Source organism: Pectinophora gossypiella, chromosome 20 (genome assembly GCF_024362695.1).
Source record: "Pectinophora gossypiella chromosome 20, ilPecGoss1.1, whole genome shotgun sequence".
Taxonomy (NCBI): domain Eukaryota; kingdom Metazoa; phylum Arthropoda; class Insecta; order Lepidoptera; family Gelechiidae; genus Pectinophora; species Pectinophora gossypiella.
The window spans coordinates 9,959,270-9,985,829 of record NC_065423.1 but is presented as its reverse complement, the minus strand read 5'-3'; the positions used below and the strand labels follow the sequence as shown (position 1 = coordinate 9,985,829).

At 40.7% G+C, this 26,560-nt stretch overlaps 2 protein-coding genes across 4 annotated transcripts in view; both read left to right on the top strand.

Moving 5' to 3' along the window:
- The window catches only part of LOC126376338 (uncharacterized), a 36,984-nt gene extending 34,303 nt beyond the window's left edge, over positions 1-2,681 (top strand). Inside the window, exons 11-14 of the mRNA XM_050023670.1 lie at positions 514-615; positions 1,226-1,365; positions 1,837-1,951; positions 2,135-2,681. Of these exons, the coding sequence (XP_049879627.1) occupies positions 514-615; positions 1,226-1,365; positions 1,837-1,951; positions 2,135-2,577 (800 nt within the window). The 3' untranslated portion in view covers positions 2,578-2,681. The remainder of the gene's footprint in view (positions 1-513; positions 616-1,225; positions 1,366-1,836; positions 1,952-2,134) is intronic.
- A 48-nt stretch (positions 2,682-2,729) lies between these two features.
- Positions 2,730-26,182, top strand: LOC126376197 (LIM domain kinase 1). Of its 3 annotated transcripts, XM_050023437.1 has the most exons (18): positions 2,730-3,348; positions 4,134-4,224; positions 5,373-5,487; positions 6,075-6,205; positions 6,314-6,439; positions 7,337-7,420; positions 10,595-10,727; positions 11,443-11,801; positions 12,838-12,949; positions 13,648-13,776; positions 14,800-14,925; positions 16,758-16,889; positions 17,660-17,776; positions 18,668-18,766; positions 19,220-19,374; positions 20,005-20,302; positions 20,724-20,909; positions 21,391-26,182. In XM_050023437.1, exons 1-18 carry the CDS (start codon positions 3,327-3,329, stop codon positions 22,687-22,689), a joined length of 3,714 nt encoding a protein of 1,237 aa, XP_049879394.1. In that variant the 5' UTR covers positions 2,730-3,326; the 3' UTR covers positions 22,690-26,182. The 3 variants fall into 3 exon arrangements, with proteins under 3 accessions (XP_049879394.1, XP_049879395.1, XP_049879396.1); XM_050023438.1 differs by lacking the exon at positions 7,337-7,420 and having other exon boundaries at positions 2,758-3,348; XM_050023439.1 differs by lacking the exons at positions 2,730-3,348; positions 4,134-4,224; positions 5,373-5,487; ... (1 more) ...; positions 6,314-6,439; positions 7,337-7,420 and adding an exon at positions 7,445-9,545.
- Positions 26,183-26,560: the final 378 nt, after the last annotated feature.

Sequence of the window (26,560 nt, the reverse complement as noted above, 5' to 3'; positions counted from 1 at the left end):
CCCGCTAGGGTCGATTAATTCTTTCAAATATTTTTCCTCTCAGACGACGCCCTGAGCTGAGGTTCGTGCCCAACTGGGCATCCTCAGGCTTGCTGTCTTAATCGTTGTACCGGGTGAGAGCCTTCAGCGCTCCCCATTTGTCCGGCCAAGTAGTTAATGCCATCTGTGGCAAATTTACAATAAGTCACGTCAAAAAAAAGGTAGGTAAAGGACATAAGGGGGAATGTACTTAGCAACACAGATCTCCGTCAACGTGGAGGCCCGTGTTTCTCTATAAGAATGTATTATGCGAGTAATCGAGCATTTTATTTATTTATTCTTCAAAACATGGGGTCATCAGCTCGTCATAACATGATATAACTCCTGCTGTATGGTATGGATAATTTATGCTATTGCAACACTATTGCACTGACAATGCCGTAAGCGTGGTCAATTATTGGTCAGCAAAAATTTAGTATCGATCGCCATCGACTCGCAAAGAAGAAGAAGACTATTGCGACTTATTGTTTCCAGATTTGTTGCAGTCCATCCGCGTGCAGTCGTCGGCGGACGCGTTCCGTACCTACGATGGCGATGTGGTAATCGCTAGCGGGTTCGGCAGGGTTTGGACTAATGGTAAACTACTCATATTCATATTAACTTTCCATACATATCTTACTGATCAAAGAAAGATGGACCCGGAGAAATGGAAGGACGACATCTCAAGGCACGTAGGATGTGACTGGATGTCGATAGCCCAAGATCGTTGGAAGTGGAAAAACATGGAAGAGGCCTCTTCCATGTCCAAAATTGGATATAGGCTGATATAGATAGATAGATATATCTAACTACCTAGTTCCAATCAAAGAGCAAAAGTTCAGTCACTGAGCCCAGCGAATTATTTGCAAACAGTGGTGAAATTATGAACCAATAGTTGTCGCAATTATAAAATTTATGTTTTTGTTTGGTGGTGTTTTTGGTCTATTACAGAAACGACATGTAACCAGGAGGTCTTAAGTGCAACCAGTTAATTTATTACTTTGAAAGAAACTGATTGGACTTTTGCAGTTTAACGTAATGTTGCTGATTCCTGTAGACACTATCTAATTTCATTTTATACCTGTCATTTTCTTATCCGCGGAAAAGGAAAAGGACGGGTAATCCCTCAACTTCAGAAAAAAACAAAACATCAACACAAAAGAATACCTATGGATACATACGTTATGACCATGACGATATGTTCTAGGCGCATCTCCGGAGACTCTAAACTGGGTGTACCTGCGCACAGTAACCAACGCACAGTGCGCAGCCACCTTCGGATCCCTCATCACGTCCACCACCATCTGCGCTCGCTACTTCAACGTCACTTCGCAGTCTGTCTGCCAGGTAACGACACAAGAGCCATCCGGCCATCCGAGGCATTTACAATTAATCATTGTCAAAAACAAAAGAACGTTAGTAACGTGAAACAAAAGAACTTTAATAATATTTTAATGTAAGTACACGCGTATCTTCTTTCTCTTAGTTTGAGTTTGTCTCTATTCTTGTGTGCTGGAAGAGATTTTTGTTAGAAATAAGCTGAACCATTTATGTCTTCTGTGTAAATTCAGGTTGTCTTTCTGTTCTTGTTTCTGTGTACAATAAACTGAGAAGAGGGATTTTTGGAACACGTTTAACTAGATTCGTTAAAAGGTTTACCAATAAAATGCTGCTTTTGCAAGAACATAGATGTTCTTGACGAATATTAAACAATAAACGTTTATTTATGGACATAAATTACGATTTCTATTCTATTATGTTTCTCCCGCAAATGCAATGCGGTACTGTATTCGGTTTACTTACTATTTTCGTTTTCAGGGAGACAGTGGCGGTCCACTAGTGCTGACATCAGAGGATGGCCTGCCCACCCTCATTGGAATCGCGTCGTTCGTCGCCGGCGGACAGTTTGGTTGCCACTCCGGCTTACCAGGAGGTAAATTATTGTGTTTACTTAATAAAGAAAAGAAATCTGCGAAATTGAGAGTGAGAACCTGCTCTTTTTTGAAGTCGGTTAAAAACTAGAGCACCCACTAATGTTGCCAGCATAATACAAATATTTGAAGAATAAACTTATATGTGACGAATTGTATTATAAGTATACATATTTTTTGTGCAGGATTCGCTCGTCCCGGACCGTTCCTTGGTTGGTTCCAGGAGATCACTGGAATAGATTTCGAGAACCTTAACGAAGAAGATGAAACCACTGAGGCGCCAACGACGACTACTACTGAGGAACCCACTACCACCACTACTGAGGAACCCACTACCACCACTACTGAGGAACCCACTACCACCACTACTGAGGAACCCACTACTACTACTACTGAGCAACCTACTACTACCACTACTGAGCAACCGACAACTACTGAGGCACCAACCACCCCAACTCCAGAATCAGAATCTGAAGAAGACAATAGCAATGAAGAAGACAGCGACAGTGGTTCTTCAGAAGAGGACGAGGAACTAAATGATTTGCTGAAACGTATGGAAGTACTCGTCAAAGTGAAAGTCAGGATGAACAAGTATAAGAAGAGGCACGAGGTTCACGAGAAACATTAAAACCTTGGATTAAAATTTGCTAATGCACGTTTTTTATAAGTAATCCTGAATAAAAGTACTAATATTTATCTTTTATTTGTAATGAATAAATAAAATATTTTTCATTCTGTGAATTTAAAAAAAAATCAAAACCGACGGTTAAAAAACCCACGAGTACCCGAAGTTTTATTTTCTTTATTTCAGGGAAACATTTTTATTAAATGACAGGAGGCTTTTTGGCGGGAGACGGGAACGGGACAGTTGCTTTCTTCATTGAATAATCTAAATAATTAATACGAAGTGGTGTTTTGTGGTTAATGATCGCATTAAGTTAGTCGGAAGACATTCGCGAGTGTTATTATATTGGAGTATTCAATAAACAAAGTGTATCTGCCTATTTTCGCTTCGTGTCAGGAAGCCGCTTCATAACTCAAAAGTTTATGCGGACTTTTGAGTTAATTCGTTTGGGGTTCGGAGTAGGAGTCTACTCCGAGGGTGGGGGCTTAGGTTTCATCATCATCACCTTTCATCATTTCATTAATCATCAAGAAAAAAAATACGTCAGACATGGCTGTATGGGCATAGTTCCCTTTGCCTTACCCTTCGGGGAAAACAAAAACAAAAAAAAAATAATTATTAAATGACAACACTGTAGTCTAAATGTCAATCACGACGACGTCACTCGCGTATAGAATAGAATCATGTAAATGGAATTTTGTGTTAGTTTTTTCCAAGTTTTTAAATGTAAAATATCCAGTTTTTGAAATGAAATGGAGGGTCCTAATAGTAAAGGTAAGGTCTATCACTTTTGTGTCCCGGAAGGCTGTGGAAAACGGAAATATTTGTTCATGTTTTGAGTCGCATTTGTCATTGAATATATTGTGTGGGCGAATCTTGTTTCCCATAGTAAATTATCTTTTGTTTGCCTCAACCTCGCTTTTATGTAGTATAATCTTCTATTATCCTCATATAATACCAGGATTTATTGTAATATAACGTCGTTCCTATTCACTAGAGTTAAATTGTCGAATCAAGGATTTTGTTTCAAAACATGTTCATTTCCGCATTTCCTACGGCTATTCTGTTGAAGGATTTTTATTTCGACTAATAAAGTTGTGCAATATGATTATTTGCAACTAAGTAACCTAAAGCTCTAGAAAATATTAGAATTTCTACCACCTTAGTAATATTATTCACAACAAAAAATAACTTGTATAACTTAGCAGTTGTTTGCAGCTAATTAATAATGTATACTTAAATGCCTAATTGCTTCTGTTCAAACAATAGGTATAATTAGTTTGTCAATATGAATGTCTATGAGTACTCATACAAAACAAAACCTCTATAATAAAACATTAAATTAACAATTCATTCTTTTACCCAAACATGGGGTATGCTAGTGCAGATCAATTAAGTTGATAAATTTGTAGTGTCCCACACTACATCCTGTTATTTATGTATATATTTAGTTACCTTTTTTTTTTTTTTTAAATTTTAGTGTCTAAACATGCAATAGAGGGGCAGACCATAAGCAGTTATTTGCCAAACTACTATTGATTGTTTACTTTGTATTTCAGGATCCCTCAGCTGTGCGGGGTGCTTAAATGACATTGGTGCTGCAGAATATGTGTCCGCACTCGGACAGGACTGGCATAAAGACTGCTTTAGGTAATAACTGTGTTGTTGTGGTTATACCACACTGGTGAAGATTGACATAAAACTGAGTGAAGTGGTAGGCTTAGGGGAACCCTTTGTCAAAAGCAAGCTAATAAGCAACCCTAAATTTAAAAAAAAAAACAAAATAATTATAGTGAAATATATTTTAATTATTTTATTTGTAGAACTTACAGACTAATTATACTTAAATGAACAAGATATGCCTGAAACAATGCAAGTTCCCGCCAATATAAAATATATCACATATTTAATATTATTTTGCTGTACAAAAATATGCTGGGAATGATAAAGAAAACTTATTATCCATGAATTCTATAATTTTAGACATATTTCAAGTCAATTAAAGATCAATTCCGTAATATATATTTTTTTTTTCTGATTTTTTTTTTGACTGAATTCCGTAATATGATGCTAATTATTGGTAACAGACTGGCACTATATTGTATAATATTAAAAGTGGATGCAGGTGGTTTCTTGTTAACTCATCAGTTCCATCCTCACACTTCATTTTCTATTCTGTGGTAACTACTATTTTTTATTCGACACACAACACTCACAGTGTCCACAGATATGTCCGACAATAAGTCGCGAGATTTCTTTTGAGACCTATTTCTGTACCTATGTACCAAGGATGTTATGGATATGAAATTTCGGATACGGATTTAAGAATGGTTATTATACCGGATATGTTTAAGGATATGGATTAATTTTTTAAGGAATTTCAAAAGTAAAATACATATAGGCAATAAAGTGGTTTTATTTATAACAACAAAAGTTATATAGTTAGTTAAGTTAGTGCCAACACACAAGCCGCGCGCATTGTTTGCACTGGCATGGCAGCGCCCAGCTGATCAAAACAAGTTGTCATAACGTGTCTCAATATTGATATTATCCGAAACTTTTATTTCGGATTCGGTTATGGATGATTTTTTATAACGGATATCCGATAGTTTCGGTTACGGTTACGAAGCTCCCTAACATCCCTGCTATGTATGTTGTGGTTTCAAGGATTTGTGCCCGGTTAATGGCAATAGTCTGGCCCCCTGGGACTTTGACATAGCACACACCTGCACGTTTTGAGGATACAGGTGCGATGCTATGTATGTTATGTTGTATTGTATGTTAATTGAATTTGTCAGGTGCTCAGTATGCGATGCGGCGCTGTCGTCCTGGTACTTCGAGAAGGCGGGCCTGCTGTTCTGTCAGGCAGACTACTGGGCGCGATACGGGGAGAGCTGTCAGCAGTGTGGTCAGGTCTGGATGTGTTACGTTTGAATACATAGAGTAACAACACCATCGAACATGGCCATGGGGCAATTGTATGGTGTCGAGCTAGATTGGAGATTGGTCCTGGTTACTACTTACTAGTGTAAGTATGTAGTTGTTACATGAGTCATGTCAGGGGCCTGTTGCGGCTCAATAATAACCGTGACACCAGGGTTGATGAGGTTCAAAATTCATTCATAACCAACACGATAAGAAGAAGAATAAAACCGCCAGACTGAAGTGGTACTGAACATCTTGAACGATGGGCAAGGATCACCACGTATTGGGTACCGCGGGATGGGTAAAGATGGCGTGATCTTGATGGTATTGAAGGGTCTGGATGGAGGTCGAAAGGGACCGCGACTTATAGAAATGGGGGAGGCCTTTTCCCAGCAGGGGGATCCCTTTTCCCAACAGGGGATCCCTCTCCCCAGCTGGGGATCCCTTTTCCCAGCAGGGGATCCCTTTCCCGACAGGGGATCCCTTTTCCCAGCAGGGGATCCTTTTTCCCAGCAGGGGATCCTTTTTCCCAGCAGGGGGATCAAATGGGCTAGTAATAATAATATTGACTGCAGGTGATAACGGGCCCAGTGATGTCAGCGGGCGAGCATCGCTTCCACCCGGAGTGTTTCGCGTGCGTTGCGTGCGCAGCGCACATCGAGGACGGGGAGCCGTACGCGCTCGTCGAGAGGTCAAACCTTTACTGGTGAGTGTGATTCAATTCTTTCAAAGACCATTTGCGAAAAAAAAACTATAATGTCCTTTAAAAAAGGTGGCAACCCTAGTATACCTACATGATGTATGTTCCTTACAGCGGCGGCTGCTACAGCGCGACCCCGGGCGGCGCGGTCCGCCGGCCTCACGCTATCCGCGTTCTAGACGTGCCCGCTTCAGCGCTCACGCTACAGCCCGCGCACGGGGGCGCGCTCACTGTCACGCAGTAAGTGAATCCACACTCACAATTTTCATAATCGTTCTACTAATACTATACAGGGTGTTAGTAACGCAAGGAAAACATGATCCTGAGTTGATATCAAGTTGAATTTTCTGTCGGACAATTAATTAAAGTTTTAGTGTATTAATTATTTTCTGTCCCATATTGTGCTTTGAGCTGCATATAATTACATTGCAGCGCAACAAAACACCTCCCACCGTTTTTAGTACAATCAAATAGACGAATTGTTTTCGTTATGGTGTCACTAATACCCTGTATAAAAAAATACTTAATAGGTAGTCATTTTCATAAGTTTTAAATCAACTTTCATAATAATTTTGGATAGCAATAACATACTAATGGGTTGCCATGAATAAAAGACAATACCATAATTGAGAGCAATTAAATTTGAAGTATCTACCACCAAATCACTCCTACTAATCAATATTTTAAATGGACCAAACTGGCATAAATTGCAAAAGTTTTCAATGTGCATGCGCATAACAAAGAAATGAGAAAACAACTCTGATAGTGCACACTATCCTTTACAATATCAAATAAACATGGCTACACGAATGCCATTGGAAACTCCTTATAATGACAGGCTTAAAAGGCTACCAGGCCAGAGCCGTTAAACTCATTAAAAAAAAATGGAAATCCTTTCAAGATTCTCAGAAACTAAAGCTGTACAATACTGGTAACAAATATAATGACGTCGTGCCTCCACTCAACCTTAATGGAGTATATTCGAGTTAAGATTGAGACGCCGTATAAGAATACCAATTTTGAGCTGAGTTCGAGGAAGACTCGTCGACACAACTGTAAGAAGATTCTCATGTAACATCTCCCATAAATGCCGTATAACTGTATCATCACGCTACATGTAACCTGCGCTGTGCACAGCCGGTGCGCAGACAAGCTGACGTCACTGGGCCGCGCGCTGCTCCGCGCTGCGCTCGCCGCCTGCATACACCTCACGTGCCATAGGTACTAACATTCATACACACATTGTAACTTATGTTCATACATATACTTCTCATCAAAAAATCAAATCGAGGTAAGGTCCCCAACAAGCTGGCAACATTGCCTCTCTGAATTGCCAGACTTACTCTTTGACAAAAAATAACTTAACTACATTTTATATTTGAATTTGGAAACGCTCAACATATACGGCAACGTTGCACAACAGCGCGCGACGTTGCCAGCTGAAGCGCAACATGTAGCTCGGCTTGTTGTTTGTTTAGAGCATGGTATAAGAAAACCAGGTATGCTCAAAAGTGACAGCTAACATTTCAAGGTTAGCCCAGCTGACGTCACCCCACCCTGCGTTGCCATTTTGTAAAAAATAAATTACCCACGACCAATGTTTTTAATTTACTTTGCAAAGAAATTTTGAACTTTTAGTAAAATATTTATAATATGTGACAAGTATTAGTAATTAGTCAGTAATTCTCTTAATTCTCAATAGTAAAATTTACGTCTTTAGAATGTTGGAGATACCAATTTAATGGTAACACTTACGTCATCGATGGGCTAGCAATGGCGGCTTGTCATAGGATTGAGCATACCTGTTTTTTTTATACCATGGGCTTGTTGTTTGTTTGGAGAGCATCGTTAGTTGAGCATCAATTGTTGTCAAGTGGAGACTTGACGCGCAACAACACTAGATCCTCTAGCGAAACTCGCGAAGTGTTTCGATTCTTTTGATGAGAAGTTTAGTGCACTGAACTAATATCATTTATAACATCTGGCACCACGGATCATGAGCCCTGGGGGCGTTAAAAAGGCCACATCGCAGCAAATCATCTAAAAAGCAAAATTATATAAAAGTGCTACGTCACCAAATGTCAAATAGCAATATTGCTTTTTAGATTAATTGCTTCAATGTGGCCTTTGAACCCTCTGATAACACTTTCTCAAATACCGCATCGCCTTGATATATTCTGTAAATTGTTTGCTCTGTTTTACTTAGGCCATCCATCTCGCTTGTACAAACATAGAAATAAACACTTGTCATCATATAAATAACTCGTAGTTGATTTGGGAAATACACAAATGATAAATCTAGGTACACATTAGCAGGCACGTCACTCACGTTAAGATAAAATGAACTGTGATATTGTTTTACTTTTAGTCCATTTTAGAAGCAAATTGGTTCTGATTTCAGTACACACCATCTAATTTTATTTTAAGTATACCTGTCATATTCTTATCCACCTAAAAAGAAAAGGACAGGTAATCGACAGGCATAAAATTTATGGAACACATGTCAATTTTAAGCAGAAGTTTAAAAACCTTTCCAAAATTGTATATAGGACAATTACGCAATGGAATTAAGTTGACAGCACACGTCAAACGGATTACATATGAGCCGGGTTATTCATTCATTTTAAAATTAACAGTTGTTAATTATCCGTCCCTTTCCTTTTCGGCGAATAAGAAAATGACAGGTATAACTTAAAATAATATTCGGAGGTGCCTGCAGGAATCGGTGCCATTGCCCAAATATTTACTTTTTTTTCAGATCTAAACGGATTATTATTATCTGAATTTATCAAAATTATCTTTCCGTCCCCTTTCGCCAAAGGCCCCTGACGTGACTCAAGTAACGACTACGTACTTACATCAGTAAGTAGTAACCGGGACCAACGACTTAACGTGCCTTCCCAAGCACGGATCGTCTTACTTCTGGTTAATTAGGTGATCAGACTGCAATGTCCTAACCAAGCTAGGGACCACAAAGTAATTAGTCCCCACCGGGATTCGAACCCGGGACCTCCGGATCGTGAGCAGAACGCTCACCCACTGGACCACGGAGGCCGTTATTTATCTGCTATCAATACATTACGTCGCATTTACATTTTTCCCTATCACAGTTGCATACAACATGAGTCACTGCGCATCAATCCAGAAAATATAATATTTACATAATGACGCGTGTGTGTTACAAAGAATTGACAAAGCGGAGTAGTGTAGTTAGTTCGTGGAAGTCTAAATCTAGTTCGCTTCTACGAGTATATGATTTATTGCTATTTATTTATTCGTTTTCCAATTTTGTTTTCTGTGTGTGCTTGCTACGTGTGAGGTTTCTCTTGTTGGTGTTTTGTGGAGTGTAAGTGTATTTTGTATTACTGCTTACGTCATTCCTAATGGGGTAAATGCATGGGCGATTGGCTGATCACTTGCCTTCGTATGAAATTAGGTTAATAATTCAATAATTCGAAAATAAGTTCGAAAATTATTCGTTTAGACTGGGATTCGAAATTTATTATGTTTCGTGTTAATGTCGGTGTGTAGTTTGCAATCATTTACGAGTATGTGAAGTGCATTTGAAGTAAGTTCTAATATGTCATATTATATTCCTAGCGTTAACCCGTTTCTCTCGCGGTCCGCTTACCTAACCTGACGATTTGAGTGGTCCAGTTTTCAAACCCGCGGAGGTCAAACCAGCCCAATGCAGGTTAGATCACATACCTTCGAAACGCATTTCTCGGGAATATGGGTTTCCTCGCGATGTTTTCCTTCAAGTTCTATATATATATCTAGAATTATATTGTCGTAAGGCTGTCTGTCCACAGGAGCGGAGCGAGGCAGCGCAGCGGAGAACCGGAGAAATATCAACCAACAGGATCGCACAAACTAGATCGCAACTCCCTGTATTGATTGATATTTCGTCCGTTCCGTTTCTCCGCTCCGCCTCTGCGTCTCTGCCTCGCTCCGCTTTTGTGGACAGGCAGCCTAACACACGGTTTTCCTTTCCAGCGGATAGGAAAATGACAGGTGTAACTTCTTTTTCTTCTTATACCAACCTCATCAACCCTGGTGTCAGGGTTATTATTGAGCTGACAACGCCCCAGACATCAGTAAATATTAACCGGGACTAACGGCTTAACGTGCCTTCCGAAGCACGGATCGTCTTACTTTTGGACAATCAGGTGATCAGCCCGTAATGTCCTAACCAAACTAGGGATCACAAAGTGATTTTTTGTGATATGTCCCCATCGGGATTCGGCCCCGGGGCCTTCGGATCGTGAGTCCAACGCACAACCACTGGACCACGGAGGCCATTGGACAGGTGTAACTGAAAATAAAATTAGATGGTGTCTTCTGTAATTATGTAATATTCATTCATTCATTTGTTAATTTTTTGTTCATGTTTAGGATCGACTCAGCATGTGGTCTACTAACACTACACATCGGGGACCGTATACTGGAGATCAACGGGTCGCCAGTCAAGAACAGAACATTGGACGAGATCGAGAGGACTCTCGCTAGGCCTGATGCAGTCATACAGGTAAGGTGTCATACGATGTCCTTAATTCGTCTTAGTAAAAAAAAAAAACTCGTCAACAGAACTGCTCCACAGATTTTGCTGATTGTCACACGCAACATGTCAGAACAAACCCATAATTCGTCAACAAATAGTTATATTTCATCATCATCTTCCTAGCATCATCCCGTTTTCCACAGGGTCCGCTTAACTAACCTGAAGATTTGACAGGTCCGGTTTTTTACAGAAGCAACTGCCTGTCTGACGTTCCAACTCGCGAAGGGAAAACCAGCCCAATACACGTTAGGTCACATACCTCAGAAAATGCATTTCTCGAGAATGTGGGTTTCCTCACGATGTTTCCCTTCACCGCTGAGCACGTGATAATCATTTATAATCGTAACAAACCAAGCTGACTTTATATTTATTAATGTTAAAAATGTCTGGTATTAAATGTGTTCTTCTAGTTATTAAATAAGTTGATATATACCTTCATTGATTTAAAAGATTTGTTGCTGTTGAAGTTTCTTGTCATTTCTTCTCCTCGGCCATACATATACATACACTCTTTTTTCATAATACATAGTTCACCTATCACGTTGGTCCAACGGAAACGCTCGGTGAGGTATGGGTACTTAGTTCATCTTGCAATGGATGTACCTCTGACTGCAATAATCTTTAGTCGTGAACTTATGCTACGTTACATAGTCCATAATTTATAACATAACTTCCTTTTCAGCTAACAATAGAACACAACTCAGAGACAGCGAACAACAACACGCTAACGAAGCGCACTCCCTGCACCCCAGACGAAGACCGACCTAATAACAACATTAATAATACCCCGAAACTGGACTCCAAATCTCCTGTCGAAAGGAAGATACTTAAAGAAGAGAAGAGACACATTCCTAACAAGCATTCCGAGGACGCAGACATTCCTAAAGAAGAAGACAGAGAGAGAGTGAAGAAGGAGAGATTGTTCAAGAGGAAGGGAGACGAAGGGGTGAAGGTGAGGGTCATCAAGAGGAGGCAGACGCCGTCGTCGCCGCTCTTGGGGGACAAAGAGAGGAGTAGCAGCATGTCTAAACTGTTGGATGTGTGAGTAGCATTTGATTTGATTCGATGTTGTTCTGTTCATTATTAGCATGGATTATCCCACTGAACTATCACTGGAACGGCCTTTGTGGTTAAGCGTTGGATTCCCGAAACCGAAGGTCCCGGGTTTGAATCCCAGTGGGGACATATCACAAAAATCACTGTGATCCCTGGTTTGGTTAGGAGATTACAGGCTGATCACCTGAATGTCTAAAAGATTATCCGTACTTCGGAAGGCAGGTTAAGCCATTGGCCCCGCCACTATTTACTGATGTAAGTAAGTAGTGGTTATATGAGCCATGTCCTGACATTGTACAGTCATGAGCAATATAATGTATCTACTTTAGGACTGTGTCGCACTAACATTATTTAACATTTAGTGAGACTTACAGTTCAATTTGTCAAAAAAGTTAATGTGACATGGTACCAAAGTGTATACATATTAATGCTCGTGACCGTACTTACGGCCTCTGGCCCTTTAGCGGCTCAGAAATAACCCCTGACACCAGGCTTGATGGGGTTGGTAATCCATCTTACAACTCACACGATAGAAGATCCCACTGGCGGGCAAAGCTTCTCCCCACTCTCGTTTCTAGTATGGTAGACCCAACTAATTGACCAGCTAGTTCCGCCTATGTAACACAGATGGCGCTTATAATTCAATACAGATGGCCTAGAACGCGCTAACGAAGTTTTCACAGCGTGACGCATATATACAAAAATCAAAGTAACACCGTCGGACCGTCGATCCCCAGTTACACTCCTCGTGGCTAGCGGAGTATTAAGTATGCAGAAAAACTCCTTAAAGGTTTATAAATCAGATTTAGACATCATCAAAAAACAAATCATGGTAGCATCGCCGGTCATAACATCGATCAATCGCGAAGCCATCTTTCGAATATTCAAAAGTTTTTGACATATCGGAAATGAAGACGTGTATCTTAAGATTTTCGTATTTTAGAAGATTAGTAGGACCTCTTCAACCATTCGATAGGGATCAAAATACTCTATAAATCATTACGACATGTATTCTTTGCAGGGTGGACGGCGAGGAGCCGAGCGGCGTGCTGTGTGACCTGAGTCGCGCGCGCTCGTTCCGCGCCGAGCCTGCGCCCGGGCAGAAGGTGTTTCGAGCCTGCGATCTATTACAGGTAACTATTATAACCGGTGTCACAATCATTATAATGTATTTTTTTTATTTTTTGTACTCCACTGCGGGTTGGTGGAGGCGTTTGCGGGCTAGTAGCCAGGAACCAACGGCTTAACGTGATATAACATACATAATATAAACAGCCTATATACGTCCTACTGCTAGGCAGGCTCAGTAAGCCTCCGCTCCATCAACCGGAGGGGGTATGGAGCGTACTCCACCATGCTGCTCCACTACGTGACATGTGATGTACTACGTGATGTACAAAATGTATTTTTTTGTATAGTACATACAATCTAATAAAGGGGGGCTAAAATGGCCACATCGAAGCAGTTCATTTAAAAAAAGCAATATTTATCAATTATATCCTCTTAACGCCGAGATTTCCACACGCAATAGTTAAACAATGGGTTTTGGATTTTAAAAGAACATTCGGTCAAAAATAAAAATAATAATAGAAAAAACAAAACTGTAGAAATAAGAAAGGCGAGACGTATGTTCGTTATACACTTTATTTTACTAATGAAAACAAATGAATCACATATTCTTTTGCATCGGAGATGTACGAGAGAGGAGCCTATTAGAGTCCCGTAACACAAAACACCAACACGCTGCGTTGCTCCAACTTTAGCGGCAGGCGTTCATATTTCCATCAAAAACAGTGATCTATACGAGCGAGTGTGCGCTGTGTCCTAACAGGGTGAGCTGCTGGGGTCGGGGTTCTTCGGGCAGGTGTACAAGGTGACGCACCGCGAGACCGGGGAGGTGATGGTGCTCAAACAGCTGTACAGGGTAGACGAGGACGCCCAGCGGAACTTTATCAAGGAGGTCAGTATCAGTAACGTACAGGGGGGTTAAAAAGACCACATCGAAGCAATTCATCTAAAAAGCAATATTGCAATTTGACATTTGCGCATATAAAAGTAAGTGCGCAATGCAAACAAATGTCAAAAGAAATATTGCTTTTTGGATGAATTGCTTCAATGTGGTGTTTTTAGGCTTGATATCAAAAGTGAAAGACATACTTATAAATACAAGGAACAAAAATAAAATTACGTAAAATTAAATTTATAAATAGATTAAGTAAAATTAAATTCATCTCTTTTGGGGCTATGTATACGTTTTTACAATAAAATATCAGAAAATATTCTGAATTTGTCAGAAAATAAATTTAAAGCTCATGTGAAGCTTACTTTAAATTTATTAATGTTTAAAAATGCCTGGTTTAATGTGTTCTTCTAGTTATTAAATAACTTGTAATGTATACCTACCTACATTGATTTAAAAGATGTGTTGCTGTTGCAGTTTCTTGTCATTTCTTCTCAGCCATAACACCATGACGTAGATTCAAAAATGTGTAAATTGACCTTCAACAAGATTATCTACGATAATTACGTTGAATAAATGATTCGGATTTCTGATTATTTAACAAACGAAGAAAACAATATTATAATGTAACGTAATCTCGCAATTTCAAAAATCTCGTGGTCATATCCATATTATATTAACCACAACTGGCAGTACTTATCCCCATCAAGAGAGAGAGAGAGAAGAGAGAGTCGGAGCCTCCAAAGACCCCAATCCACCAGGAGCTAAGGCTTTTTTGTATAAGAAAATAACATAAGCGGCCTATTTGAGAGAGGGGGTTGGGAGCATACTCCACCACGCTGCTCCTCTGCGGGTTGGTGGAGGTGTTTCAACGGGTAATAGCCGGAACCAACGTGAATCATCTTATTTTTCAGACAATCAGGTAACTCAAGCCTATAAAGTCCCAAACAAAGGACATGTTCCTGTGACACAGAAACTAAAAAACAAACAAAAAAGTTTTTTTTATTTTTTCATTTCATGTAGGTGGCGGTGCTGCGGTCGTTGAAGCATCCTAACGTGTTGAGGTTCATCGGCGTGCTCTACAAGGACAAGAGGCTCCACCTCGTTACCGAGTACGTGGCCGGCGGGACCTTGCACCAGCTTCTACAGGTAAGCTTCGACATTTCTTTTAACAATATAGGTAAGTTTTTTTAACAATATAGACTCGCGTTTGATCTCAATCTCACCTGATGGTGAGCGACGCTATGGTCAAGGGTGGATCACGCTAGCAAATGCCTATTCACTCTAGCCTTGGAGACTCCCAGATTATACGTATAATGAGTTGGAATAACAGACGACGGCAGACAGTTCCAGTCCTTTACTGTAAAAAGAAAATATTTCTTTTTCTATAACAGGTTTCCACTCCTCGCGATCTTTTGAATAAAATACTGATGTATATGCGAATGACTTCTTTATACTGCTTTTCTGAGTCCTTATAGTTGACTGGAAGATTTGGCACCTAGTGAACCGTTTTATATTGGTGCAATAAATAATAATTAACAGCCTCCGTGGTCTAGTGGTTAGAGCGTTAGGCTCAAGATCTGGAGGTCCGGGTTCGATTCCCGATGGGGACATTGTCGAAATCACTTTGTGAGACTGTCCTTTGTTTGGTAAGGACTTTTCAGGCTTGAATCACCTGATTGTCCGAAAAAGTAAGATGATTCCGTGTTTCGGAAAGCACGTTAAGCCGTTGGTCCCGGCTATTAGCCGTAAAAACACCTCCACCAACCCGCAGAGGAGCAGCGTGGTGGAGTATGCTCCATACCCCCTCCGGTTGATTGAGGGGAGGCCTGTGCCCAGCAATGGGACGTATATAGGCTGGTTATGTAAATAATAATTGGGTCGTGTACTAGGTGCAAAATAAATTATGAAATTCTTATCAAGTGTTCAGCGATGAAGGAAAACATCGTGAGGAAACCCACATTCCCGAGAAATGCATTTTCGGAGGTATGTGACCTACCTGTATTGGGCTGGTTTTCCCTTCGCGGGTTGGAAGGTCAGACAGGCAGTCGCTTCTGTAAAAAACCGGACTTGTGAAATCTTTACGTTAGGTAAGCGGACCCTGTGAAAAACGGGATGATGCTAGGAAGATGATGATGATGAAATATAACTATTTGTTGACGAATTATGGGTCTGTTCTGACATGATGCGTGGGACAATCAGCTAAATCTGTGGGGCAGTTCTGTTGACGCGTTTTTTTTAACTGAGACATTGATGATATATTCCCTCAGATGAATGAAGGACATCGTATGACACGTTACCTGTATGACTGCATCAGGTCTAGCGAGAGTCCTCTCGATCTCGTTCAATGTTCTGTTCTTGACTGGCGACCCGTTGATAATGCTAGGGAGATGATGATTGTGGTATATCTATGTTTTAGGGGTTGTTTATAGGGCTCTATAGCCATCGTCGGCGCTGCGGGAACCTGTAGACTCCCAAGTGCTGCAAGAATCATCTACGATAGATGCCGTGGCCAATGATGACTTATGGTCTTATGTCATGTCAAAATATTATGATTTGATAAAAAAATGCAAATGGCGATTCTGCAGACCTCAGTAACAACCAACCAACCAACGAATCATCATCATCATCAGCCCATTAACGTCCCCACTGCTGGGGCACGGGCCTTCCCTATGGATGGATAGGGAGATCGGGCCTTAAACCACCACGCGGGCCTAGTGCGGATTGGTGGTTATTAACGACTGCTAATGCAGCCGGGACCAACGGCTTAACGTGCCTTCCGAAGCACGGAGGAGCTCGAGATGAAAACTTTTTTTTATGGCCAACCAACGAATAGTAGCTAACTATAAGATTTAGGGGGAGATCTGTGGTATATCTATGTTTTACTTATGGTCTTATGTCATGTCAAAATATTATGATTGATAAAAAAATGCGAATGGCGTTTTACTGAGTTGAATATATTAGATTGATGTTTGTCGCAGGAGTCGTGCACCCCGCTGAGCGTGTGGCGGCGCGCGCAGCTGGCGCGGGACGTGGCCCGCGGGCTGGGCTACCTGCACCGCATGAACGTCATCCACCGGGACCTCAACTCCCACAACTGCCTCGTGCGCGAGGTGACGACCACTAACACTACCAATATATATGTCACCGTAAAATTGTAAATAACGTTAGTTTATGATCTATCTCGTGAGATTGTGAACTGTCGAAAGATTATGAATCGTAACATATTGCATACAATTTAACGCATTATTTTTCGGTAGATTATAATTTATCGAAATACACTACCAGCAAGTACTAACCGGGACCAACGGCTTAATAATATAGCCTACCAATATATACACAATATATATATATATATTCATATATAAGTTTAACCGTTGTTTTTTAAGAGCCTCCGTGGTCCTCACGATCCGGAGGTCCCAGGTTGGAATCCCGGTGGGGACAAACCACAAAAAACATTTTATGATCCCTAGTTTGGTTAGGACATTACAAGCTGATCATTTGATTGTCCGAAAGTAAGATGATCCGTGAGCCGGAAGGCACGTTAAGCCGTTGGTCCCGGTTACTACTTACACAATCGTTACACGAGTCATGTCAGGGGCATATGGCGGCTCAATAGTAACCCTGACACCAGGGTTGATGAGGTTGGTTCTCGTAATCCACTTCATAACCCACACGATAGAAGACTTCTAAGGACATCTCCAATTTGGTCAATATCCTTCTCGGTCTTTCTCTGCGAGGCCTATCACCAACCTAGGCTTTATATACCGCTTTCGTAATCCTATTACCCTTCATCCGCTCTGTCTCCAAACCGACTCATAAGTCGACTCAAAGTTCCTCACAACCCACACGATAGAAGATTTGATCGTTTTCCTGGTGGCAGGACCTGACGGTGATAGTGGCGGACTTCGGTCTGGCGCGCATCGTGCAGCGCACGGCCAGCAACACGCTGGAGCGCCCGCGGAACGCGCACTCCACGCTGCGCAGGAAGCGGTACACGGTGCGTATACACACATACTCTAATTACCGGGCCTTCAGCGCTCCCCATTTGTCCGGCCAAGTACTGCCAAATCTACAATAAGTCACGTCAAAGATAGATAGACCGTTTATTTGCCAACCGTTACCGTTGACCAATACCAATACCGTTGACCGTTTATAGGTAGTATGTATGTTCTTAGTGTATTCAGCCAGCTTGCAGGCGTGCAAATATTAATTTACAATAAAAAATATAATACAAATTTAGCTTGAAACAGTTGGCATGCACTAACAACAAAAAAAACATACTCTAACAATACGGCATTTGACTGCCTCAAACATAGACCTCATATAACAAATAGACAACAAATTTCTGAAAAAAACGTCCGCGGCGCATCTTGTCACAAGCGACTGCGTTTAACGACACTGCACAGCCGATATTGCACTTTATTCAAATTAAAAAATATCTTTATTCAGTAGGTAACATAGTTACACTTTGAATCGTCAATTTTTACACAACGAACGTCTCATCCGCCTAAAACTACTGCAGCTTCTCACAACCTGTGTAGCCGGGGAAAAGAAGCTGCAAGAAAAACCTTGGCACAGGGCACTAAACGTTATTTCAAAAATAAATAAACATAAAATATTGTTATACAATTGATGAAAAAGCTTATTATAAGATTAATGACTACCTAGATGATGAATGCGTTCCTCTAGTTATTAAATAACTTGTAATGTTTACTTACATTGATTTAAAAGATGTGTTGCTGTTGCAGTTTCTTGTCATTTCTTCTCAGCCATAACACCTTGCGAAATGACGTAAATTCAAAAATGTTACATTGACCTTCAACAAGTTTATCCATGATAATTACGTTGAATAAATGATTCTGATTTCTGTTCATCATGTTGTATCCAGGTGGTAGGCAACCCGTACTGGATGGCGCCGGAGATGATGAACGGCAACGTGTATGATGAGAAGGTGGACGTATTCTCCTTCGGAATCATACTCTGCGAGGTGAGACACTAATCATAACGACAGAGCAATTGGATCCGTGTTTTTGAATCGTTCATTTTAGATTCGCGCGTATACCGGGTGTAAGTGACATCGTAACGAAAACTTTGAGTGATGATTCAGACCATGATTCTAAGTTGATATCAAGTGGAATTTTTCGTCGCAAAAGTATAGAACTGAAAATAATTTAAAAAAATACTAAAACGTGCATGGCTTTACCGTCAGGAAATTCCACTTGATATCAACTCAGAATCATGGTCTGAATCATCACTCAAAGTTTTCGTTACGATGTCACTAACACCCTGTATACACGTGAACCCAAAATACTCTGTATACACGTGAACCCAAAATGAAGTATGTGATTACATCGAACACCTTCATACATATTATTATGAAGATACAAGCAAAGAGGCATTGGGCGCCAGCACCGATTCCCGTAACTGTTGTGTCTTCCAGATCATCGGTCGCGTGTCAGCGGACCCGGACTTCCTCCCGCGGCGCGCGGACTTCGGCCTGAACGAGTCTGTATTCGTGGACAAGTTCTGTTCCAACTGCCCCGAGCCCTTCTACAGGGTGGCCTTCCTCGCCTGCCACCTCGACCCCGACAGGCGGTATGACCAACTTTTTTTAAATATTCCGCCTTATTTAAAACGAATCCTAAATATAATTATTATTATTATTATCAGCCGTACGACGCCCACTGTTGGGCATAGGCCTCCCCCAAGGACTTCCACGACGATCGGTCCTGCGCTGCCCGCATCCAACGGCTTCCCGCGACCTTCACCGGATCGTCGGTCCACCTTGTAGCGGGCCTACCCACTGAGCGTCGTCCGACACGTGGTCGCCATTCTAGAACCTTTCCAAAATATTGGTTCTCCTCGCTATGTGTCTTGCCCACTGCCACTTCAGCTTGGCAATTCTCCGAGCTATGTCGGTGACTAAATACAAACTAGGTTAAAAATAACACATATCACAAAAATCACTTTGTGATCCCTAGTTGGTACGTACTTGTACGGGGTGTAAGTGATATCGTAACGAATGCTGAGGAAGAAGATTCGGCTCATTATTCTGAGTTAATATCGAGTGGAATTTTCCATCGTAAAAGTATAGAATTGAAAATGAATTTTGCGACAGAAAATTCCACTTTATATCAACTCAGAATCATTCCCCCACTCCTCATCAGCCCGCAGCAGATATTTATTATTATTTCTATCATCCAAACATAACCGTTTTTTTTCCAGACCACCATTCGAAGTACTGGAAATATGGCTAGAGAGCCTAGTGATGCACCTGTCCAACCCGGGCCCGCTGCCGCCCAACCTGCTAGCAGACATACTCCAATACGCTCACGGGGCCACCGAGAAGGGCCACGCTACACCTGAATGTTGCCAACATCAAGACAACAATATATTCTGCGCCAGTGACACGGCAGGAGAGTGTTGCCTGTGTAAAAAATGTGGTAGCTGTGAGAAGCTGAGGCGGTCGCCCAGTAGGGTGGCCAGTGTTGAGCTGAACTTACCCGAAGGTGGTGTTATAAAGGTAAAATATTATATACATACATACATAATCTCACACCTATTTCCCACTGAGGTAAGCAGACACTAGAAACTACGGAATTCCATTTGTTTCAATCCTGACACACTTCTCTTGTTTCCATCACATGATCAATCGTTTCATACACGCACAAATAAAAAATATATACAACAATAAATGTAATTATTGAAATTAGAAAACAACTTTTTATAAGATACGATGAATACCGAGAGACATTCAGAAAATAGAAGTGCGGGCCGGGGGGGGGGGGGGGGGGGGTTAATTGTTAACACATAGGCCAGAAGTAATTCATTAACGCTGCAATGCATTTTTTAGATGAATTGTGCTTATATTTTGTTAATGTACCTAGGAATAATCGTATTTTCAGAATTTTACATGCATATTAACAGCGTTTCTTTTCCAACAGTCGAAGTCCAACGCGATGATAGACACCCGGCTGTCCCCGGGACGCGCGCTGGGCAAGTGTGTGTCGGCGTCGGCCATATCGGTGTCGCGGCCCGTGGTTACCCTCACCAACCTGAGCCGCAGCCAACACGCGCTCACACCTGGGTTCATACTCAGACAGGATGGATACAACATCAATATTACTAAGGTGAGTCATCATTATATTCTACGAATCATTTCATAAGATCCTTCGGTTAGGTTAGAAGGATCTCATAAGCAGCAGCGGCGTGAGCCATGACGCTGGTATTCTGGATCGTCTAGATTCTCTTCTCAGCCAATTAAGTTTGCAAAGCAAAGCATTACGCCTGTATCCCCGAAGAGGTACAACAAAAGAGAGAGAGAGAGAAGAGAATAGAGAAAAGAGAAAGAGAGTAGAGGTAAAGGTGTATAGTAACATCCACTCCTCGCCAACCCGATGAAGCATGACTTGTCCTTTATGAATCTCGATCGACGGCCGCGCCTCCAAAAAGTTTCACCAGAAAGTCAATTATGGCCTCTTGGGTCTGTAACTGGAAGTCAAACTTTTGGAAGGACACTTTATTGATTGATCCTAAGCAGCCTAGAAAAAACAACTTACGAACAAATTCAGACGATCGAATGACAATGATTAACTTCACCTTTCTTGCCAGGTGGACGACATAACAGAGTGGCTGGAGCCGCCACCGCCCTTGAAGCGCACCAGCCCGGACGCGAACCTCAACACCATAGCAACCGAGCCGACATTCAAGACGCGCAAGGTTGACGACCAGCCTGACAACCTGCCGTCATTCCTGCGCAACCAATCCGTCGAGGGTCTTGAGAGTAAGTACAAACACGAAGCAGACGCCCCGCTCCCCATCTGCAGACATTTTAGTATCCCCGATCATTGCGACACGGAGCCCCAGGATGATGACAGCAACTCCTCAGACGATGACCTCATAGACATGTGCAACTGGTACAAAAACGTCAGCTCATTCAGGAAGCTAGCGCCCAACGAACCACCCAAGAATCAAGGCGTGATAGCTGGCATCGTCAAAAAAGGCGAAAACCTACTCGCTAAGAAATCTAGCTACGATGTCGCCGATGTGACTCTCAGAAACTCTGATTGTATGAAGACCGAAAGGAAGATCCCCGAAGTGGATGTGCGAAGGTTCAATATAGACTATTTGACCAAGAGCCCCATTATGGCGGAAGGCGTCAAAAACATTCCAAAGACATTCGAAGTACAAAACAAACCGACTGAAAAGACGAATTTCTTTACCAAAAAGTTGCTCTCTCCCAAACTGAGTCGGCTTTTCAAACCGAACACGACAGAAGTAGTGAGGAACAAGCCAGAAATTGATGAGAATAAGGAGGAAAAACTAGAAAAATCTCGAAGCAAATTCTTTATACAGCGGCCGGCGTCGCCGAGCAACATCTGTCGGTCCTCGTACAAAATCAGACCTATGGATGACAGCGACAGAAAATTACACACGAATAAACCGGAAAGTAACTTGTTAAAAAGTGACTTGAAGCTGGCTAGCATGGGGAAGCCTATGACGCCGATATTCCGGAGACACAACCCTAATGAAAGGCCGGACTTCGCCGACGGGAGATTTAGCTATAGAGACAGAAGGCCCAAGTACGAAGTGAAGGCAAATCAGGAGCCGAAATTCGTGGACGTGGGGCGTAACAGGATTAAGGCTCCGATAAATTCCATTGAAAAGACTAAACTGGCTCCGTTGATCAGGAGCAGTCAGTCGAACAACATTCCTGCGCTGGCCACCGTCCCAGAGAAGAAGTTGAATGTTGAAGCAAGTATACTTAAGAGACGGGAGCCGGGGATATCTCGGAGCAACTACGTTAGTTTGGCAAACTTAAAGATTAATAGTAAGAAGGATCTGGAGAAGACAGTTGATAAGTCGAGGGACGCAATGAGTGATACGTCGCCGGTAGAACGAGTTATATAATGCACCGCGAACAGTGGTTGACTACACGCAACTTTATAGTACTTATATTTTTCTTCTTTAGACTTATTGTAAAATACTTGTTAAATAAATTCGCCAGTTTTCTACAATATTTATATATCGTCCATTATTAAAGTATCAGCTTTCTTAATAGCTTTTATAGACAATTTTATAGTCAATTTTGTATGAAGAGTAGAATGAAATATTGTTAGTCAACCACTGCACGGTTTGCCCATCTAAGGCCGCGTTAAGGGAAATGCGACACGTCACGCGGCGTTGTGCGAGGGGCGTCACCTATGCCGCGACGCCCGCGGCGTCACCCGCCAAATGTGACGATACAATTCAAAGAAACGCCTGCAAAAACGCTTCTCCGTCAACGCTCAGTACATCGTCATATGCATGGTATAAGAAGACCAGGTATGCTCAATCCTATGACAAGCCGCCATTGCTAGCCCATTGATGACGTAAGTGTTACCGTTAAATGGGTATCTCCAACATTCCAAGGACGTAAATTTCATTATTGAAAATTAAGCGAATTACTGACTAATGTATTTAATTACTATTACTTGTCAAAAAATATTAAAACTGTAAGCAAATCTTTACTAAAAGTTCAAAATTTCCTTGCAAATTAAATATAAAAACATTGGTTGTAGGTAATTTATATATTACGAAATGGCAATACAGGTTGGGATGCCGTTAGCTGGGCTAACCTTGAAATGTTAGCTGTCAGTTTTGAGCATACCTGTTAGCTTAGCACCGTAAGCACGCGACTTTTTCTCGCCGCGACAGAGATCATCTGTCTCTTTCTGTGCATTACTGTGCGAGAGTGACGGGTGACGTATGTCGAGGCGAGAAAGAGTTGCACGCTTAGGGTGCAAAGCTCGCTGGTTTTCTCATACCATGGTCATATGTTTGTTTTTCCGGCAGCCCGTGTCGTCTAGAGGACGCGCCGCGTGTCCCTGAACGCGGCCTAAGTATACTCTTGCCATGTTATAAACATTATGATATAGTTGATATACAATTGTTGAGTTGTTACAAGTACTTATAGATGATATCAAAGCTATGGAATAGCAGGATGAAGTTACATTCGAATCGCTTTTACAGATGCGCAATCATTCATTCCTTTATAACATTATATTATTTGATTAACGGTTTTTTTAATGACAAAGAATTTTATGTTGAATTTATCGCATCTAAATAGACTTTTTATAAAGTTATTTTTTTACTAATTATGATACATTTAGGGCCGTAAGGGTTTGTTAAAATCTCGGTCCGTTCTGAAAATATTATAGTAGAATAATATTATCAATTTTAATTCATTAAAGCAAGTCTTGACTACGGGCTTATACGTATTAATTCCATAATGTTGATATGCAACACATTGAAGTTGTAGTTTGTATACGTTATTATAGTTTGGGTGCTTGTATTTGAGGTGTTGTAGGTTTGCGGTGCCTTCGTACGAGACTGCAGTAGCTTGTCAATTTGTACGCTCCAACAAGGGGGCATGGGTTTCGAGATTTGACCAATAGACGCAGCGAACCTATCTACGTGGATAAATGTCGTACGGCTATTGGTCGAAGCCCACGATATAACACGCGATATAAGCGGTACCCGTGCCGCGGGCGCTGATCTTTGATACAGTATACATATGTTACTTTAATTAGTATACACCTTTTGTAATGTTGATCGTTAACGAGTAGTTGTGATTTTGATATAATAGATGGCGCTAGTGCGACGTGAGGTCTATCGTATTTAATTTAGGTACTTTGATTTTGATCACTGTACAAATAAAAAAAAATAGAAAAATACGTACAATGGGAGATCCTTGAAGATTCAATATTCTTATACGTTATTGAATATTGAAGTTACGACGTTCAGCAACTACGCACTATTATGTTTTTTCCTGTACATAAAGGTTGTCTGGAAGAAATTGCTGCATGAGCAATAAGGCCCCCTTTTGTGCCTTTCTGTGTCTGTTGTCATTATTTTTGTATCTTGTGTCCATTGTGCTCAATAAAGTATTTTGTCTATCAACGCAATAGATAATCGTAGTCGAGTGTCTGAATAGTATTAAATAAAGCACTTGCCATTTGTACAGTCATGAGCAATATCATGTACCCACTTTAGAACCCTGTCGCACTATCATATTTGACATTTAATAAGACTTAAGGGTTAATTCGTCAAAAAAGTTAATGTGACATGGTTTCAAAGTGTATACATATTAGTACACAAGAACAGTCCGATTTAAACTGTGCCATTGTCATGTGTGGATTGTTATCGGATCCATATGTGATTTTTATTTAATAAATAATTATTATACAGCAATGTTTTGTCCAGGCGTCATGTCGTGCTATTGGTCAAAATTTTCATTTGATCGATAATCAATAATTAATGATAATCGTCGATCATCACCTTTTTCATTACTAGTTCCTTGTCAAATGAGATACTTTTTTCGAAACGTCAAAATGACAGTTTTCTTTGGAGTTTGTATGGAATACTGTCCTGTGACGTCATCGTTAAAAGCTGTCAAACGTCGCACTCATTGTTACTTAATTCATAAATATAAATCGAAAATTAGTCGAAAAGTAAAATGAGATTGATCATCTTAGACTGTTTCCTATTTCTAGATTTGCATTTTATAATTTATCTTTCTATTAGCACGAAAGATAGGCGGTGAAGGAAAACATGGTGAGGTAACCCACATTCCCAAGAAATGCAATTTCGGAGGTATGTGACCTAACCTGTATTGAGCTGGTTTTCCTTTCGCGGGTTGGAAGGTCAGACAGGCAGTCGCTTCTGTAAAAACCGGACCTGTCAAATCTTCAGGTTAGGTAAGCGGACCCTGTGAAAAACGGGATAATGCTAGGGTGATGATGATGATATTTCTATTAGCACGACATCTCGGCCCACATTGTTACCTAAGAATTATATTTCCAAATTATTTTTATTCGAATCTATAATCCTCTATCATAGACCTAAGTGTACCATTAAGGTTTTGGACAATATTTTTTTAACTTTATTAATTTATTAACATTTAGCTTGTAGCATTAAGTTTATCGTTTATAAGTCTGAATCTTTGTTTTATGACACAGGGTGCCATTTTATACGTACATTATATTATATTTTCGATAATATATTACGATAAAGTAATCGGTATCCATTTATAGGTTTTATGTTTACGAATTATTGATAATTATTGTTAATTTCGAATCTGAAAGTAATCTCTGAATATGTTTAGCTTTGTGCTCATGGTTTTACCTTAATCTGTGATACATTTTGTTTGTAAAATGTTGCAATAAATAAAAAAGTATTATAAGTGTCTACTTTAGATATCAAAAGTACGGACGGTATATTTAGTTGGCATAGAGTGGAATATTTTAACATATTAACAGCAATAACAACGATTGTCTCCGTCTTTGCATTCCATGCGTATTACTTTTGTATTTGTTTACCAAGTACAAATTAATAAAGGAATATATTATTCAATACTATATAATGTTTTGTATTTACTAGCATTAACGTAACCGCCTGCAAGCATAGAATAAAGAATAATACTACGTATACAGGGTGTTAGTGACATACTGAGAGGGTTGTTTCAGGCTAATTCATGAAAATGTTTGTGTTTTCTTAAATTATTTTCCGTTCCATACTTTTGCGACGGAAAGTTCCACTTGAGAATCATGGCCTGAATGATCCCTCAGTTTTCGCTACGATGTTACTAACACCCTGTATAACGGTGAGGAATGAACGGTAAGAACGGTGAAGGTTAATAGGATTACGAAAGCAGTATATAAAGCGAAGGTTGGTGGAAGGGCTGGCAGAGGAAGACCTAGAAGGACGTACGTTGACAAAATTGGAGATGTCCTTAGAAAAG

Excerpts from the sequence above, each read along its gene's own strand:
- LOC126376197 (XM_050023437.1), top strand. The coding sequence starts at position 3,327 with ATGGAGGGTCCTAATAGTAAAG. Across the intron at positions 5,488-6,074 it reads GCTGTCAGCAGTGTGGTCAG|GTGATAACGGGCCCAGTGAT; the intron begins GTCTGGATGTGT and ends TATTGACTGCAG. Across the intron at positions 6,440-7,336 it reads GGCGCGCTCACTGTCACGCA|CCGGTGCGCAGACAAGCTGA; the intron begins GTAAGTGAATCC and ends CGCTGTGCACAG.